Source organism: Haemaphysalis longicornis, unplaced genomic scaffold, assembly GCF_048455015.1.
Source record: "Haemaphysalis longicornis isolate Haplotype H1 unplaced genomic scaffold, Haemaphysalis longicornis Haplotype H1 scaffold_1, whole genome shotgun sequence".
NCBI lineage: Eukaryota > Metazoa > Arthropoda > Arachnida > Ixodida > Ixodidae > Haemaphysalis > Haemaphysalis longicornis.
This window is the reverse complement of record NW_027526203.1, coordinates 377,997,245-378,014,309: the sequence shown is the minus strand read 5'-3', so window position 1 is coordinate 378,014,309 and position 17,065 is coordinate 377,997,245. Positions and strand designations below refer to the sequence as shown.

Sequence of the window (17,065 nt, the reverse complement as noted above, 5' to 3'; positions counted from 1 at the left end):
ACGCCTTGTTCAAATAAAAGAATTCAGGGAAGCTTGCACTTACGCGCAAGACTTATCGTATTTACTCGCGTAATGAACCCACTTTTTTTCCGGAAAATTCGGCATGAATTTGGGGGGAGGGTTTATTAGGTATGCGGGAAAAAATTTAAACAGATTTTTAAAAGTTGAAATTTTGTTCAATAAAGCTGCTAAGAGAAGCGCTATCAGGACCTTACCATTTTTGTAAAAATTTGTAGGTGATTATGTAATTAAATTTCTTTTTTATTTCCAACATGCTAGTGGCCCCCTACTCGCCATGGAGCTGTCCTCAAGTCGCTTGCGGCTTCACATTCGTTGTCGGCCCGCAGCGCACCATCTTCCGCACCGTCAAGGCACTCTAAAACTTCTTTTTTATCCCGCACCGGGAAACTTCTCTTCTTTGGGGCCACGAAACACACGGGGATCCCTGTTCACCGCCCAAAAACGTCTGGCACGCACTGGGTTTACACTGAAGTGCCGCCCAGCCATGCGGTTTTCATGTGTATCAATGCATGCTCCACTACCTTCAGTTTAAAACCGGCTGTGTAGCTCACGTACTAGCCCATCGTACGGCGCACTCCAGGAGCACGAAAAAAGGTAGGAACACTGCTGAACAACGACGACATCGCGGAACAGCAAGAGCAGAGGAGTGTGGAGTACGTTTAGTGCTTTGTTCGCACGCCGCTAGAACCAGCTAGTAGAGCAAAGAGCAGGGAAGGAATGCATAGTACGTTTTGTGCTTTGTTCGCACGCCGCAACGTTTTCATGGCGCACGAAGGTCCGTTTTGTGTTCAGGAGGTGGCGCTACACAAGCGCGCAATTTTTAAATTGTGAGCCACGGCATTCGTGCTCACGTCTCCGGAAATTTCTTTTTGTTGGAATGCGTTTTTAGCATTTATGTGCGTACTGTAGCGTGATATCAAGTTGCTGCAATCGTTTACGGCATCAGCAATCATGCTGAGATAAAAGCAATTCTCGCTGCATTTTCTATTCAAAGTGGCAAAAAAGTAAATTCTCAAGAAGAAAAGTGGGGGGAGGGTTCATTACGCGAGTGGGTTCATTACGAGAGTAAATACACTAAATGGTGAAGCTGTTGTAAGTGAGCATTCGGAAACATAGTTTTCAGTATCATCGTTTATTTACATAAATTGCGGTTGCAGTAATCGTCGTCATATACATCGGAGAGGTTGTTGTCTTCTTCGCGGAGAGTGGTGGGTGCAAAGTCACCCTCGCCTTTGTAGACTTCCACCATCTCTTCGTCATCGACTCAAGGTAGTGGTGGCGGAATCTGCAAGTCGTCTCAGGAAGGAATTGACACACTCGTAGCCGCATCTCCAATTGTCCATAATAACTTTTAGAGAATGCGGTGGCTGCGGTGACCTCTCCCAAGCAGGGTGTCTTTTCATCTTTAGTATTAGCGCTGGAGCATTTGTTTTATACATGCGCAGTAGCGCTTGACAAAAGTGCTAGAAGCTTTTTTTTTTTTTTTTTTTGCTAAAGCCGTTGCGTGAGCCGAGGCCTCGGCATTCGCGCTCAGAAGGGCTCACAATTTCCTTGGTATGTTTTCCTGCAACGGCGAACTTACGGCTTGTGCAACAGTTCTGCTGTTAAAAAAGTGTTTTGTCTTTTTCACTTGATTTTCATTGAATCATGCTCGAATATATATTTGTAATAACACACCACTAGTTTAAGGACCTGCACAAGGGTGAACAAACTATCACATATAGTTTCCGTTTTTCAGATGATCAACTTTTTTAAAATTTCGATAAATGACAAACTGTGTGCTCTATTCAACCTATTAATATTGCCCCCCCCCTCCCCCCCCCCTTATGTAATGCCTTGGGGTTTTTAAGGTGACAATAAATGAAATGAATGAAAGAAACACGAACAATTGGCGCTGCGTTGCTCTTGACTTGTAAAGGCGCCGGCGAACCCAGATTTCTGCGGTGTCCACGCATGGTTTAGCTTTTTCAACTCCGTATTATGTTGATGGCAAGGCAGTTTAGGTGATCAGTACATCGATTCTTTCTTATTGTTTGGCCGTCTCGGTGTCCGGCCGCAATGATTACGGGCATGCCGGCACGGTGCCTAGTTGAGACGATTCCGCACAATCATCCCATTCGCACCGCAGTACTGCTGCACGTTGTACGTGAGTAGCCAGTATGTTTAAATCTTGGAACACGTGTACTAATAGCAATGAGCAGCTGTGATATTTACAGCACGTTCGCTCAACTAGTTTCGCTCATTACATCTCGCTCCCGCCCATGCCCGGACGCCCAGCACCCTACAGCGCAACGGTGGCGCCATCTCACGTTGACATGAGGTGTATCGGCCAGTGGCGCTCCCTGAACCCACTTCCCCTATTCTAGCACACTGTAGCGCAAATGTGCTGTGCTGCTGGTGCAGCGCCATCATGTATGCGTTGTGAGCAGCTGCCCTTGCAGTTTTCTTTCTACAATTCTTCAAAGTCAAAAGCGAAAATAATGTTTTCATATTTAGTCTTGACCCCGCGTCATCCTATCTTAGGCACGAGAGTGCGGTCGCGTTAAATGCAAGCGTGCGCGGCTTGCCTGCTAAGGTGAGTTGCTTCCGTGCCCAGTCAGAGGATAAGATAACGGCACCTCTCCTGCCACAAGTGAGAGGGGGAGGGGGGCTTGCAACGGCCTCGCAGCTATTTGCAAGTAATCAGCTCGGTGGATATGCCTTATTGTACAGCAATACATTTTGCGCCTGCATTTCTTCACCCCCCCCCCCCCCACCTCCCTCCCCTTTTCCCTCTGTAACGCGCTCTTTACGTGCAGGTAAAAAACAGATAACCATTGATATGTTTGTTATCCCAATAAACACAATGTTATTGCGCATCTTTCTGTTTTTTGAGCATTGTATTATGCTGTCAATTATCCGGAAATATACGGGGCTATTTTTCTTGCCCTTCCATGGTGTGTTGGGGCAGATTTCGCCTCAACGAATTTTCGCTTCAACGAAATTTTTCGCACGTTGCGTTAATTTCGTTGTAGCGGGATTAAACTGTATAGTCCATGTGCTCAGCTGTTGTAAAAACTTCAAACTACCGGTAAACTTGCGACAGCTGTGTGTAGTCATAACTTGCCATATGTATAGGGAGGCGAAGCTAAAGTTTGCCGGGTGAGGGAAGCGCTGCCCTCTCCCCTCCGGGGGATTACGCGGCGGCCGCCGCCGCTTTGGCACGTGCTTTTTCCGCTGCGCACGTGCTGCATTTTTATGAAACCGTACGCATCAGCACGTGTCCAGCAAGTTCGGTTTAAACGTAGAGTAGTTACTGAGTTAATTTTTGTCGACGTTTGTCATGTCGTCTGCTACAGACGCGCCGCCTGCTTCCTGCCGCTCGACCGGCAGACTGCCCCGACGATTTTAAGGGGGGAAACGCGTTGTTCGGCGGTCGTCAGTTGCTCTTTTCTTCTGGAAGGCGACAGCTGTTCAGCTTGTCACAGCGTACTTTTCTCTTGTTTGTTACTCCCTTCGCGTGCTCGCGCTTCGGACATCCGGACTTTCTGGACCGCAGAAACACTGAGGCTTGCAAGAAATGTAAGATAAATGTGATTGATTATGGTTAATAGGTTATTTCTTACTCTTGAAACAATCAGCTGCATCTTATAAAAACGCATTAGAAAGGCACACGCTAATTAAGGGGTGCGCTGACAGCGCCGCATTTCCATTTTACTTGTCCTTGAAGAAATTTTTGTTTGCAATGTTTGTCACCCGCTTGGAGTACAAGTATGGGTTAGCGTGACAGTTCGCGGAAACAACACAACAGCTTGTGGCGTATAACTTTTAATTACTATTAATACGCAGAATTTGGTGTATAACTCTTTTAATTACCAGTATTTGTAAATGTGGGAAAAAAACGAACAACGCAGCAATACCATCCAGAACACAAGTCGCAATGACAAGACGGATCAGAGCTACTACAGCCAGGTAAATGTCTAGAAACTATTTTTTTTTACCCATGCAAAATGTCAACCTATTGTGTTATATATGGACGATATCGAACGGCACCAGCTCCCAAGTTCATTTAATATAGCGGAAAACAATCATTGGCAGCATGCATTAAAAAAAGTAGAGGGGAGGTTTCGTTAGAACACTAGTTCGCATTTTTAAAGCCGGGTAATGTAAACTGAAAGCACACAGATACAAACAAAAATGTGTCAACTTATTTCACCTTTCGAACCGCAGTGATTCATGCTTACCGTTTATCCTTTTGGTGCACTTTCGCGGCGAATATGCAGAATTTAACGAATGGATCCTCTTCTTTACTGTCGTGGCAGCTGACCATGCAACAATATGGGGGGTTTGCTTCGCTTTCAGTTTCATCTTTTCGTTTCGGGCTAGTGAGGAGTGTTCCCGCCGCTCCTTTGTACGTGCTGGCTTAAGTGGCTTGCGCAGCCGATGGTCGCTTTGTTTGCATTCGTGAGTAGGAGGCTGGATGCCTCAGGCGGTGCGGGAGACAGCACGAGCTGCGCGTGCACTTGCCAGACGTGGAGGAGCGGGCCGGGGGGCGCCTGCTTAGGGCGCTGAAAAGCCGTTCACCAGATGCAGTCGTTTCGCCATGACTGAGGTGGTTAGCCCAGCCAAGGGTCGCCCACAAGAGCACTCTTTATCCCGTGAAACCGCCGGGGCGCTCGGCTGTTCGACTGGCGCGTAGCAGACGACGCATCTCTAGCAGACAACAAGACAAGCACCGGCAAAAATGGACCCATTAGCTACTCTATGTGTAAACCGAACTTGCTGGACACGTGCTAATGTGTATGCTTTCATAAGTCGAAAAAAAATTTTACCCAGCCCTCTTCCTAGCGTGAGAAATGCAGCACGCGCGCAGCGAAAAAAGCACGTGCCGAAGCGACGGCCGCCCCGGCGTACTCCCCCGGATGGGAGAGGGCAGCGCCACCCGGTGATCGTTCCGGAGCCTATACTCGAATGCAGGCTGGCAAGTACTAATAATATTCCCCAGGACGGAAGCATTCTGGGCACAATGATAAAAAATATTTTGGCATGAGACTATCTTTCTTTCATAGTGTGAAGCCATTCAGTCAAGGTCGCAGAACAAAAAAAATGCCACGCAAGCAAGACAGAGCATTGCTAAGCAACACACAGGGGCATCGGACTGGCTGGACACAGCGATGCTCTGTCACGGAGCGAAGGAAGCCGTGCGAGTAAAAAAGTGTTCTATAGGAACACCCGATGGCTTTGGGCATGCTAGGCATGGTGGCTGCTGTATATGTTCAGGTATATGCTGTATATGCCTATGGAAAGGAGGGTAGCTGCACAGGATGCACAGAGGACAACAGTATGGAGAGGATGTTGGTGAATACATAGCCGGGTTCCAGCTTATGTGGCCTTATCTCATTGTGTTTCTGTAGCACATCACCTCTATTGCGTTTGTCATCAAATAATGGCTTGAGAGTGAGCGGGCCAAATAATTGAACCGATATCGATGCTGAGCATCTTGCTTGTCAGGCTGTACAACAGCGCGTTTGCCGATTGGACTAGATGAGGCGTACATTTTTATTTAGGCAGCCAAACGCAGCTCAACACCAGTTGTGATAAGAGTGATGGTGTAGTGGGCATGGTGTCGTACAAATCTGCATTAAGGGTCCCACTTAGAGGAACATCAAAGAAAAATAGTGCTAAATTTTTTAGAGCCTTACTTTTTGGGTTTAGATTACATTCAAGACATTGGTCGTGATTCCACATACCATATTTAGTTGGTTGTAGTGGGTGCCGCCCAGATGTAACATGCGGCCAATGCTTTTGATGAGAGAAAATTGCTATATGAGCGCTGTCTAAGCTCGTACAGCTTATATACTGTGTTTTGGGCCTTAGACACAGTGTTTGCTTCCAAGTTTGGCGAGCACAGGTAGCTACTGGTCAGATAAATTGCACCAGTGCACAGAAATGCAGTCTGAGTGATGGTGCCTATTGTCCCTACAATATACCATTGTACATTATCTTTTCTGAAAAAGCGTGATATTACCATATTTTCTCAATTCTAAACATCGCCTTTTTCTGAACACAGAATGCCTAATGTGGGGGGGTACTTAAACCTGGGGTGGAATTCTGAGTGGTGTCTGTTTCAAAAATGTCCGTTCATGTCCATTTCAATCGTGGTGTAGTTGCAATTGCGAGGCCTCTGACTAACAACGTGCACAGAAGTCGACACCCCACCTTGCTCGTGCTGTATCACATCTGGGCTGTATTTTTGCAGCCAATCAGGGCTCGCTCAAAATGGGTACTTTGAAATGGACATCAAAAAGACAAAACTGGGAATTCCACCCCTGAAGCACATTCGTGTTAGAATGATGACTTGTCTTTAAAATATTGTTTTGGCTAAAACATGGGAACGTGCTTAGAATGAGGGGTGCTTAGAATCTAGAGAATATGTCAAAGCTATCAAATTTACAGTGTCAAAAGACCCATGAAAAGCTCTAACAGCATTAAGTTATCATCTCACAGTCACACTGTGGATAATTTTGGGCTATTTTAAGAGTGATTTCTGTTCTGAATTTGGTTTTGATGTAGGTTATGTTCGGCGGTCTTCGTTTTGAAGATTGGGTGAAATTACTGTATAATTTATCAGTGAAGACGTGACAGCATTGCACTTTGTTGCAACTGAGACCCCCCCGTGACAGTATTGTAGATGATACACTTGAAGACAAATACTGCTGCAGCTAAAAGAACTGCCTAATTGATTATGCAGGAGAGGAATGCACAGTTTTCTTGATTGGCTTGCTGCGCGTCATGTTCGAACCACAATCTCACGTACAACAGCTCTACGACGGCCGTCTTGTTCAAGATGATTTTGTCCGAGGCCCGGTGGCCTGTGCATGCAGTGGTCATTGATAAAATCATTTTCTGGCTAATGTGAAAGGCAGCCTGCAGGGTTCCCTCTTGCAGTGTAAAACAACACAGAATGACATTACTCCTCTACACTTTTTTGCCAACTTGGGTGGCAACTACACCGTGCTGCCTCACATGGCTAGCACCCTCACTAAACAAGTGGTGACGCCTGGTGAGGTATTGTCTAAGGAGTCACCGGTTGCTGCACTGAAATTCTTTGGCAAGACCTGCGTCTTAAAAAGCCCCTAAGAATTTAGTAAACATGGTAAGCACCGTGTGCCCCGCATGCTTGAAATTGGCGTGTGGCACCTGTGCAGACCGGCAAGCAGCGGACCGGCTCTCAACGCAAGTGGACGAAGCGTGCTCCCTGCTAGCCGAGTACAACAGCCGGCTGGCCCAAGAGCTGGAGGACCGCAAGCAGGTCTCCCAGATGCTCATCAACTTCACCTTCCACCAGAGGGAACTTATGGCACTTGCAGAGCAGAAACTTGAGGTAAGGCCACGCTCCAGTATTAAAGGATCGCTGATACCGTATATGTCGGAATATAGGTCGACCCCTTTACCTTGCAGCCGAGAAACTGGGGGAAAAAAAAAAAAGAGTTACGTACATATTGTTGTTTTATTGAGGCTATAAGCACTTGTTTTGTCTAAGGTTACTCATTTGAGCAGTCTGAAATCTTGCTGGACGACTGTCTCTGCCTGGATGTCTCCCACACAGCAAGTTGTCCTTGGTGCAGTCTGGGGAATTGCTTATGGAGCACTTCTTAAGCACTTACAAGACCATGTCATTAGTAAGTGAGCGCCAAGCATGGGACACCCACATGCAGACTGTCGTGAGAGCCAGTTTGTGCAGGCAACGCCGCCTGTATAAACAGTGCCTAACGCGTGAGCGAAAAATGGCCAAACAGGCACTCTCCTGTTGCTCTCTCCTACCCTTCCCCGCTCCGTAGCCTTCCAGCGTGCTTTCGTGTCCGCCAGCCAGCGCCGCTTCTCGGAAACTATGCAAAATAGTGGAAAGTTTGTTTAGCGTTCCCGAGGCGGCGCTCCTACGCCTTCTTGTTTTTCACCATGCCTGTCTGGCTTGGCCTGTCACTGATAAAACTTCCTTTGTCACGAAGCAAAATCCCTTGCGCTGCCGCAGGCTGATGCCGGCTTTGCGCGCTTATCTACTCTGATCACAGGCCCTGAAATTTTCTGAGTGGGGCATCCCCCCTCTATCCCCTCCGCATTTAGGTATTGTTTTGACCCCCCTGTTCGCACTCCGCATTGGTACGCATTTCTAAAATTGAGGACTGTACTGTAGAAGCGCCCGGACAGCGTGGCGGGATCGCAGCTGCTTATCCTTTTGTTTCCTATAATTTTCTGAAGTTTACAAGCACGTGATATTATTGGAAAGTAATCGTAGAAGTGAGCGCCTGAACAAAAAACGTGCACGCAATTTTTTCTTCTCTAAATACTCCAGAAAGAAAAATATCAGTAAAATAACGGCTGCCCCATCCGAAAATATCGTTTTTCTGTTAGCTATATGTCTACCCGACAATCAGTATGTTCTTAGCCTATTTCAGTCCGCCTCTGTCTTTATCTTTGGAAAAATGCAGCAAGTATGAAGCGAGCGACACGTTGAACGAGATCCCCAGTGCGCCACAGAACTAGCGCCCCGTCACGGCTAAGATGTAAGTGAAACGGCCCTTGAAGCCCAACAGGCAAGCTGACAGACACACGTCGTAGAAGTGGGTGCAGCGTTCGCGACTCGCGAGCATTTACGTAAGGCGAGATGTCCGTCGGCACGCGCCACATAGCGGATCAGTGCCTGAACTAAGCGTCCCTACCCTTCCCATTGAAAAGCGCGCGACGCGTCAGGCAATGTTAATACAGGCGGCGTTGGTGCAGGCGGCCAGCAAGCGTCTTGGTGTTGTCGCCGGCGATTTTTCGTAGAGACATCGCACAATGCTAGCGGACAAACGTGGCCACCTTGTCCACCAGTTCCAGGTGCATAGCACAGCGCCCACAAAACAAGGTCTTCCAAACATTGCATACTGAGATAAGTGATGTGGTGAACTGGTGCCAAGTGCCGGAACTTATCTTGTTCGCCAACAGCGAGAGAAGCGACAAAAAAATGGCAGCGAGTCCGATTAATGTCAGCGACAATGGTGTTTTAGCGGTTTATGTGGGCCCGATGGGCTGCCTGGGTGCCAGATGACAACTAAAATTATGCTAATGGCTGATATATAAGTCGAGAGGTGTTTTTTCTGTAAATGTTTTGGTAAAAAATCTCGACCTATATTCTGACTTATATGGTAGGTGTCCACATGAAAAGTTATCCCAGGGTTTATTTGTTGCGAGCCAGGACCTCCTGACAGCTGCAAATACAGAGCAACAGGGGAGGGGAGGTGGGGTAAGTTATTGCCATTCAGAGTTGTTTTTACAAATATTGACCCACGTGTTTACTGCGGCTGAACGTGTGCTAGCGCATTTCAGTTCTGTCTACTTATAATGAAAGTGAATAATAGCAACAGTACACTGCACTTTGGAAGCAGTAGGTCATGCCAACAGGTTAATGCTTGATGAAGTCTGGGGTTTCTGTCTGCCTTTTGTCCATAAAGGCAAATGCCAGCACTAACTAGCAAATGTGGTGGAAGGCCTCCCTCCTCCTTGCCTTTTTCAAAGAAGAGACCGGCAGCATTCAATCCGGTCATGGCTTTTGAGTGAACGGCTGCACTGGTGCTTCCTCCTCCTCCTCCTCCTTGTTGCCACTGGCAGGGACAGGTCAGTGCACTACGCATCACTGCAGTCGCATCCACGTCGCCATAGTCCACAGAGAGTACGTCTTCCGAAACGTCCACCATGAGGATCTTGATTGGTTTTACCCGATTTTACGTTCTCTCACCGTTCTTCACTCTTTTCTACAGACGATGTAGCCTCGTGTGTATGCAGCGGGTGCCTTTCTATGGCTGTATACCAGGTGCCAAGCTACTGGCGTGGTAGCACGTAGTTCGAATTATCCATAGCCTAACCTGCTCGTGGTCAAATTAACAGGTTTTTTTATACATAGACTTTTATGAAGCTTGGTTGGACCAAATTGTACCATTCGAATCATCTAGAAATTCGAATTATAAAGCGAAAGCTTTCTTAGTGGGGCTGAAGGCTTCCTGCCAAACAACTAAGCAATGGCTTAGAGATGCAGCACTCACCTCATATGAGGGAAGTGCTGGGTTGGAATCTGCATACCACTGGGCACCCACCGGTTTCTTTAAAGAGTATAGGCATCTCTGGTAGCGTGCTTACCTTTGAAAGGGGAATTCACACCTGGAAAGCTGCCTTTATCCTTTTGGGGGACCCCTGGCCACGGAGCAAGATAAACAGGAGAGCCGACTTCACTCTCACCGGCGGGCCCTTAATGTCCATCACTCGTGGAGCACAATGTAGATAGCGCAGCGAATGGGCCGCCAAATAAGCGGCCAGCGCTCCGCGTGCGCCGGCAAGCGCTTTGGCGGAACACATTCCGTCGGCTTTTGTCGTCTGCTTCGGCGACGGTACTTTTGGGCACGGAGGGCTTTGGGCCTGCTTTGGCGCCGGTTCGCGTTCATTGCGCTCCTCCTTCGCGCTCCTCCTTAACTTGTTCGACAGCACCTTCTGGGTAACCCGGACCCGAAGGAATTGAGTGGTCTTACGGCAATGATACGTTAAAGATTGGTTTGCATGGTGGGAAAACAAAATGTAGAGACCACATATAGACATATGGCTGCTATACAAACACTGCCTTTTGCGCAGTGCTTGCCGAAAATGCTACTCCGTTTTGTAAATTTGTGAACACCAATTCGGCTGTGTTTTAACAGGTTTTACAAAAGGCGAAAGGAGCAACTGGTTCTGATCAATAGCGATTATAAAAGTTCCCTCAGCTTTCTCGCAGTTCTCCAACTTACGTCCAAAACAGAGTGTGCCAGAACACGGACCGGCACTCACACGCTCATCATAAAATAACAGAAACGTGATAACACCACCCGCGACTGCTCGCGACGTAGCAATCTGTTCAAGATCAAGGACCTGACAGTGCGGTCTTTTCACAAGCTTTCATTTCGCGATATTTGAATTCGTTCGGACCCGATATCTCTGTGGTGATGACTCGCCGAAGAAAAAGGTTTGACGAGCCGGTTGTTTTGCTGGTCAGCAGCTTAAAAAAACACGCCGGGAAACCTGGTAGGCCCGAAATTGCAGCCATACAAATCGCAGCATTTTATTTGCAGTCCGCGGCGTTATCGACAAGATAACACGACCTAAGAGCGACAGTGAACATCGGGCGGTAAGTTGCGGCATGAGTTACAATGAAGATTGGGTTTGATATTCTTGGGTGCTTTATCAAGCTGACAGTGTTTTTGTATACTTAAGGGGGCAGTTGGGTCTTTGGGGCCGAAAAACGGTCAAAAAAAGCGTTTTCTCAAAAATGGAATTTTTGGCCTCCACGGCCATTTTTCTAACAGTCTGTAAATTTCCTCATCAAAAGGCATCATATTTTGTTGTTATTATATTATAATAGCATTTTAAAGTGCACTCTACAGCTCAGTTAGCACAGAATTCGATGGTGAAATGGCACTTTTCTTGCAATGCAAAGCTAGCATTTCATCCTCAGATATCTTGGCAACCAGAGCAGGTACAACTTTAATTCTTTTTGCTTCTGATACCAAAATGTGTGGAGAATACAATATAGGAAACAAATTTTTTAAATGGAGGCTTTGGAAAATTATTATTGTGTTCAATTGGCACCACCTGCGAGCCATTTCTGGCAGAGTGCGGGAGAAGCGAAGTTCCCTGTGTTGTAAAACGACCAAAAATAGTTAAATCAAAAAAGTTCTTCCTATGTTGTATTCTTTAGTCATTTGTCTGCCTAGCCACGTGGTAATTGCCATTCTGAATGGAGTGGTTATTTTGTAACTGTGTCCCAAAATAATGGCAATTAATCATTAATTAACTCAAAATATAATCACCTTACAAAAAATCTAATAGGAGATTTGAAATCAGCACAAAAAACTCTATAACGCAGTGCAGTTTCATTAAAATTGGTTGGTAAATAAAAAATATAGCTCTAAGACCAGTCTGCCCCCTTAATACAACAGGGCAGCCGTTCAATTCAGTCATTGGCACAGAAATGTGTGTATCGTTGCCGTTTGCCGATGGAGACTCCGAGCAACCCTTGTAAGCGTTGTTCGTGCGCAGAAGCAGCATAAATAATTAAGCACATGGCCGGATAGCGGGACAACAACAGAGGGTAATTTTTGCGCTGCATCGATTTGCCGTAAGCAGAATCACGCTAGACTGTATGTTGTGGTGTTCCATATTACTCTTGCTCATTCTTTGGTGCTTCTAAAGTCGTCGTTGTTCAGTTGCGTCTTACATCTGCTAGGTTAGTACAATATGTTTAGTGGGTCTTCATAATGTCAGAATAAATGCTCCCTGATAGGAATAAGCGATCGCCATGTATGCGGTGGCGTTCGATTATCTGCGCCGTCTATTGCGGCTGTGCACGGGTGTTTAAATTCCGCGCGTGCACGCATTCCTCCTGCGTAGTAGGACAGGCATAAGACAGACATCGCTGCAAAAGAAAAGACGCCTCTAGGGAGAGCGAAGAAGGGAAGAGCCACGTACAGAGGCAGAGCGACGAGAGTGCGAACGACAGAGGAAGAGAGCAAAGGAAAAGCTGGGCGGCCGGCGGCGTGGAGACATTATCAGCCCGAGCAAATGATTTTTTCTTGGCCACAGTCGGTGCTCCTCTTTATATCTTGCTCCGTGCCCCTGGCCCTTGTCGATCTGGCAGCCCCCCACCCCCACCGTCCTACTACAACACTGAATTGCCGGGTGCTGAAAGAGTCTGGCAGCATGTACTACCACGGGTGGTTACCAAGTTTAGCGTACATTCATGTGCCTTGGTGGTGCTCGGCCCTTGTGCGGGACTACAACGCTTGGGAAGTTGACCCAGCTTGTACGGAAAATCGGCCCTATGGAATGGGGCGGCTGGAAGGTGTTTTTTTTTTTTTTTTTCTTTTGATTGCGGAATGATTTGAGCGTGGATGTTTTACCTGGACATGCTCCTACAGAATACTAGTGATGTGGTGGTGGTGGGAAGGGAGGGAGAGCTAAAAAAACTAGTGCTAGTCATATAATGCAGGCTCACTTTTATTTGAAACCAGACAGATGTTCCCTCGGGATGAATACCCTTTACACAATAGAGCCAATGCATGCTTGGTGTCGTTTCAAGGACCTTCGAAGGCATCCCTACTAAGATTTTGTGTAATCTTATTTAAGCTTTATGAAAGGGTGTCTCAGGAAGACTTTCTGAAGCCCTTTTAATGAAAGCCCTTTCTAATGAAGCTTTCTAAGCAGTAGATTGCTTGTAGCAGGTCGGACATGCACGGAAGGCGGCAGGTAAAGAACAACATTGATCGATGAGCACAACTGGTGCGGTTGAACCCACTCCCTCCAAGCGTAACTTGACCCCCCGTGGGTGTGCAGGAGCATCGAGACAAGCTGCACAAGGTGACACATGTCCGGAACGAGCTGAAGTCCCACCTGCAGAACTTGCCCGACCTGACCCTGCTGCCAAGTGTCACCGGTGGTCTGGCCCCCCTGCCCTCTGCAGGGGACCTGTTCAGCCACCGGTGACTCTTGCGTGTTGGGACACAAGCTTCGTCCGGCTGCATGCCAGCCACAGCAGCTCGGCTGCTTCTGCTTGTCTGCTGGGCCCCTTAGTGGACTCTCTCGCCCAGCATCGTTTGTGGGTTGCCCCGTAGGATCGTGCTACCTTCTGTCGGCCTTTGCTTGGGCCCTAACCTGGCTGCCATGCTCTGCGTGGTGGCATAGATTCTATTGTGCGGCGTCTGCAAACTGAAACCAGGCATAGATAGAAAGACGCACTTCGTTTTATTGCTTTTCTTTTGATCCTTTTCATTGCTCTACACTTCGTTTGTTTTAAATTGTGAAGGTCTATTTGCCCCTGCATGTTTTTCAGAAAAATGTTGCAGCTCTAGATGTCCTGCTAGGCCAGTGAGGTTTGATTCAGGCCCAAAAAAGAATTTCCTTTGCCTAAAGTGGTGGTCTCTTTACAGCCACCTGGCTTCAGGAAGTGCCAGAGGTGACATCGATGAACAGCAGTGACGGCATTTTGCGGTGGTCAGTTAAAAATGTACCTGCACTGATAATGACGTAATCTTTTGAGATCCTGAAAGTTGAAAGCGAGACATTCCTGGCCTCTTGGAATGTTTGCTTGGCGTGTAGAAGATAACCTTGGCTTTGGGAGTGACAAGTTGCAGCCCCTATAGCTACAGGCAGGACTGCATGTTATTTTGTTTTGTCTTATTTTTTTCTTACTATATGCTCAGGCCTCTCTGCTGTGGCAGAAATGTGTGAACACTAGTGATTGCAGAAGTTACATGGCAAGCAGGTTCAGCTGTTTTGTTACATGTAATCTGACTTTGGAGCTAACGGTGGCCTTTGCTGCTAATGAGACATTTTATTTTGATGTGTGGGTGTCAGAAGGCAAACATTGTTCTTTTTTGTATCTTTTTAAGGGTTAGCTGCATGTACCTTGTTAAACAGCAATCTGTGTATGAATTTTTTTTCCACTGTTTGTTATTTTGCTTTTGCAAAAAATGAATTGTCAAGACGTGGATCGATTTGAGATCTTTGTGTCACGCCCTCTTTCGAGGAGCTATGTAGGAGAAACACTTTTAGAAGAAGAAAAAACGCTCTCTGTTCATGCCCTCTCTCCCTATTTTGTTAGATACACTATGGCAGCACTCAGATGTTTTCAAGAAGGTTGTTGGGGGGGCGGGCAGCATTGCAACATGTTTTTGGTGTTCAAGCCATCGTGGTCACACAACAGAACACACTTCTTGCTCGTGTATACAGCAATCGGCCAGTGCACATGGTAATAGAACAACTTGTTTTGTTGGTTTGTGTTTATCAAAGCGTACCAGAGGAGGTACTCCTTAGCGGGAACACTTTGAGAGCTGGTTGCCTATCTGGACATCTATTAGGTTTCATGTTGTTGCCTCTTTGGGAAGCTGTTGCTGTGCGTATCATTATGCACCCATTAAAGGGGCCATAAAGACAAAATGCAAGTTTGTTTTATTTGAAAGATTTGGTGTTGTACAGTTCCCCCAGCGCTTGTCCGACAGCAAACAATGCTTTATTCACTGAGAAATTAAACAATTTTCTCTGACTAAATCGCGTGTTTCATTACGTCAGCAATGATGCATCCAGGGCAGGTACTTGAAACGATTGTTAGTACGGTGACTGGGGCTGCATCGAACGGCAAAACGTGTTTTGTTGCCTCATTTACCGCTCGCCCTCCCAGATAGCGGCACGATACTGCTTGGGACCGCTGTCCGCCCTCGTTTTGTTTTTGACCGGATTTGTACCTGACTAATTTCCGTTGCGGTTGATAGTAATCGTTTCATGAAACATTGGATATGCTCGACAAATAGTCTCAGAAGACAATGTCGGTTATGCCAGTTGGCCAGTGTTAGCTCAATGCGACGGATGGCTGTGCAGCTATAACCGCATAGTGCGCGTAGTGCACACTGGTGCTTCTATGTTTACGTGTCCGTTTGTAACTACCATTGTTATGTCACCATTCTTGCTTCTATAAAAAGAATAGACATTAAATCTAAGTGCAAATAGCTCATCATGCAAGCTTGTAAGCTCTGCCTAACTTGCGTTTGCTTTTGATGGCCTCAACCAATCGCACAGCTGCCCATGGTACAGCATAGGGTTTAGTCTGGGAAATGAGCTAGAGGGTCACATGGCCACTCTTTTTTCGAAATTATACAGCTTATTTGAGCAAAGTTTACAATAAAAGTGGTGTCAGTGTTATAGTACTAACGAGGCAATCTTTTGAATGAGCCAAACTTGCATGTTGTCTTCATGGCCCCCTCAAAGGGGTCGTGGAGGCAAAATACAGCTTTGTTTAGTTTGAAAGAACTAGCCTTTAGTAACTGACTGAGCCCCATTCCAGCCACAAAAGACATTTTTTTACTGAAAAAATGCAAGAAAGATTGAAAAATTTTTAAAAATAATTCCCACTGCAGTGATGTATTGCGGGTAGAGGGACGTATTAAGGGCAAGCACTAAAGACATACCTTATCAGTGTGACCTGCATGTTATCATTCAAGTGATATGATCAGATAAGACTAGACGGACCAGTACAGTCGCCCAGTGACGTTTCTTGGGGGGTGGCCTGAGGTGGGCGGTTGCCAATCGCAGAAACACGGTTCTGTGCCGTCATAGAAAAATCGCCGGAAAGTGGCTGGGGAGTCACCACTGCTTGATATGTTTTTTGAAGTTTGCGATTAAAACTGGTGTCATTTGTTGACGAGCCAAGCCTGTATTTTGTCTTCATGGCCCCTTTAGACGTGCTGTACGTGTGGACTGATTGTAACAGATTACTGTGGTGGTGTAAAATCACCTAGTTACACATTAAGGTTACTGCGTGCTGCATGTTTGTTGTCTTTGAGTAGGCTAAAAGCCAGTGGTGTTAAGGTATCTGTTTCTTTTAAGGTTTTAATATATGCTTTTGAGTCTACAGACTAGTGCTTTTTTCGATGAAATGGTGAATCGGGCAAGGATTCGTGCTTTCTACAAGCTGTTTGCCATTGTATGCGAGTGAGGTGCGTTCTTATAAAAATCAAATGTGTAAATTCAAATTTGCCATTAAAAACCAAAGCTGTTACCGCTGTAATTTTTTTTTCCTGTTAGATTGGTTTGGTTTGTCTTAGAAGACATGTTTCTGCAAAAATAAAGTGATGTATTGCCACTGACCAGGGGCCTTCGTTGCTTCGCGAGAAGTTCAAGGAAGACATAAGGGCTCTACCATGCCGTCATTAGTTTGACCTTTGTAAGATCTTGCACAGGGATTAGTTCAAATGTTTTTGTGATGAATAAGGTTTTTTAGAAGTTAGCAGCACTAATAGAAGCTGTGGGTTAGCGCATGGAATAACAGGGGACCCTGACTAGCTATGCGAGAATAAGGACTACCAAGTCATACTGCCAATGGGTGGCCTTTGTAGCATCCGCCATGGTCCCACATATATCAGAAACCAGCCCCAAATCTTCCCCTGGTGGCCCGGGACGTCCCAAAAACATTGCAATCATCATCGTGGCAATGACTGGAAAGGAGAGCGAG

At 46.5% G+C, this 17,065-nt stretch overlaps 1 protein-coding gene across 2 annotated transcripts in view; it reads left to right on the top strand.

Moving 5' to 3' along the window:
• LOC144155145 (regulation of nuclear pre-mRNA domain-containing protein 1B) overlaps positions 1 to 16,698 on the top strand; it is a 35,676-nt gene extending 18,978 nt beyond the window's left edge. Inside the window, exons 6-8 of one of the 2 annotated variants that reach the window (XR_013319516.1) lie at positions 280 to 371; positions 7,209 to 7,384; positions 13,396 to 13,535. Coding sequence is in view for 1 of the 2 variants with exons in the window: in XM_077686413.1 (XP_077542539.1) it covers positions 7,209 to 7,384; positions 13,396 to 13,545 (326 nt within the window). In the remaining variant the exon portion in view is untranslated. Of the gene's footprint in view, positions 1 to 279; positions 372 to 7,208; positions 7,385 to 13,395 lie in introns of both variants that reach the window. The other variant, XM_077686413.1, reaches the window with a different exon arrangement.
• Positions 16,699 to 17,065: the final 367 nt, after the last annotated feature.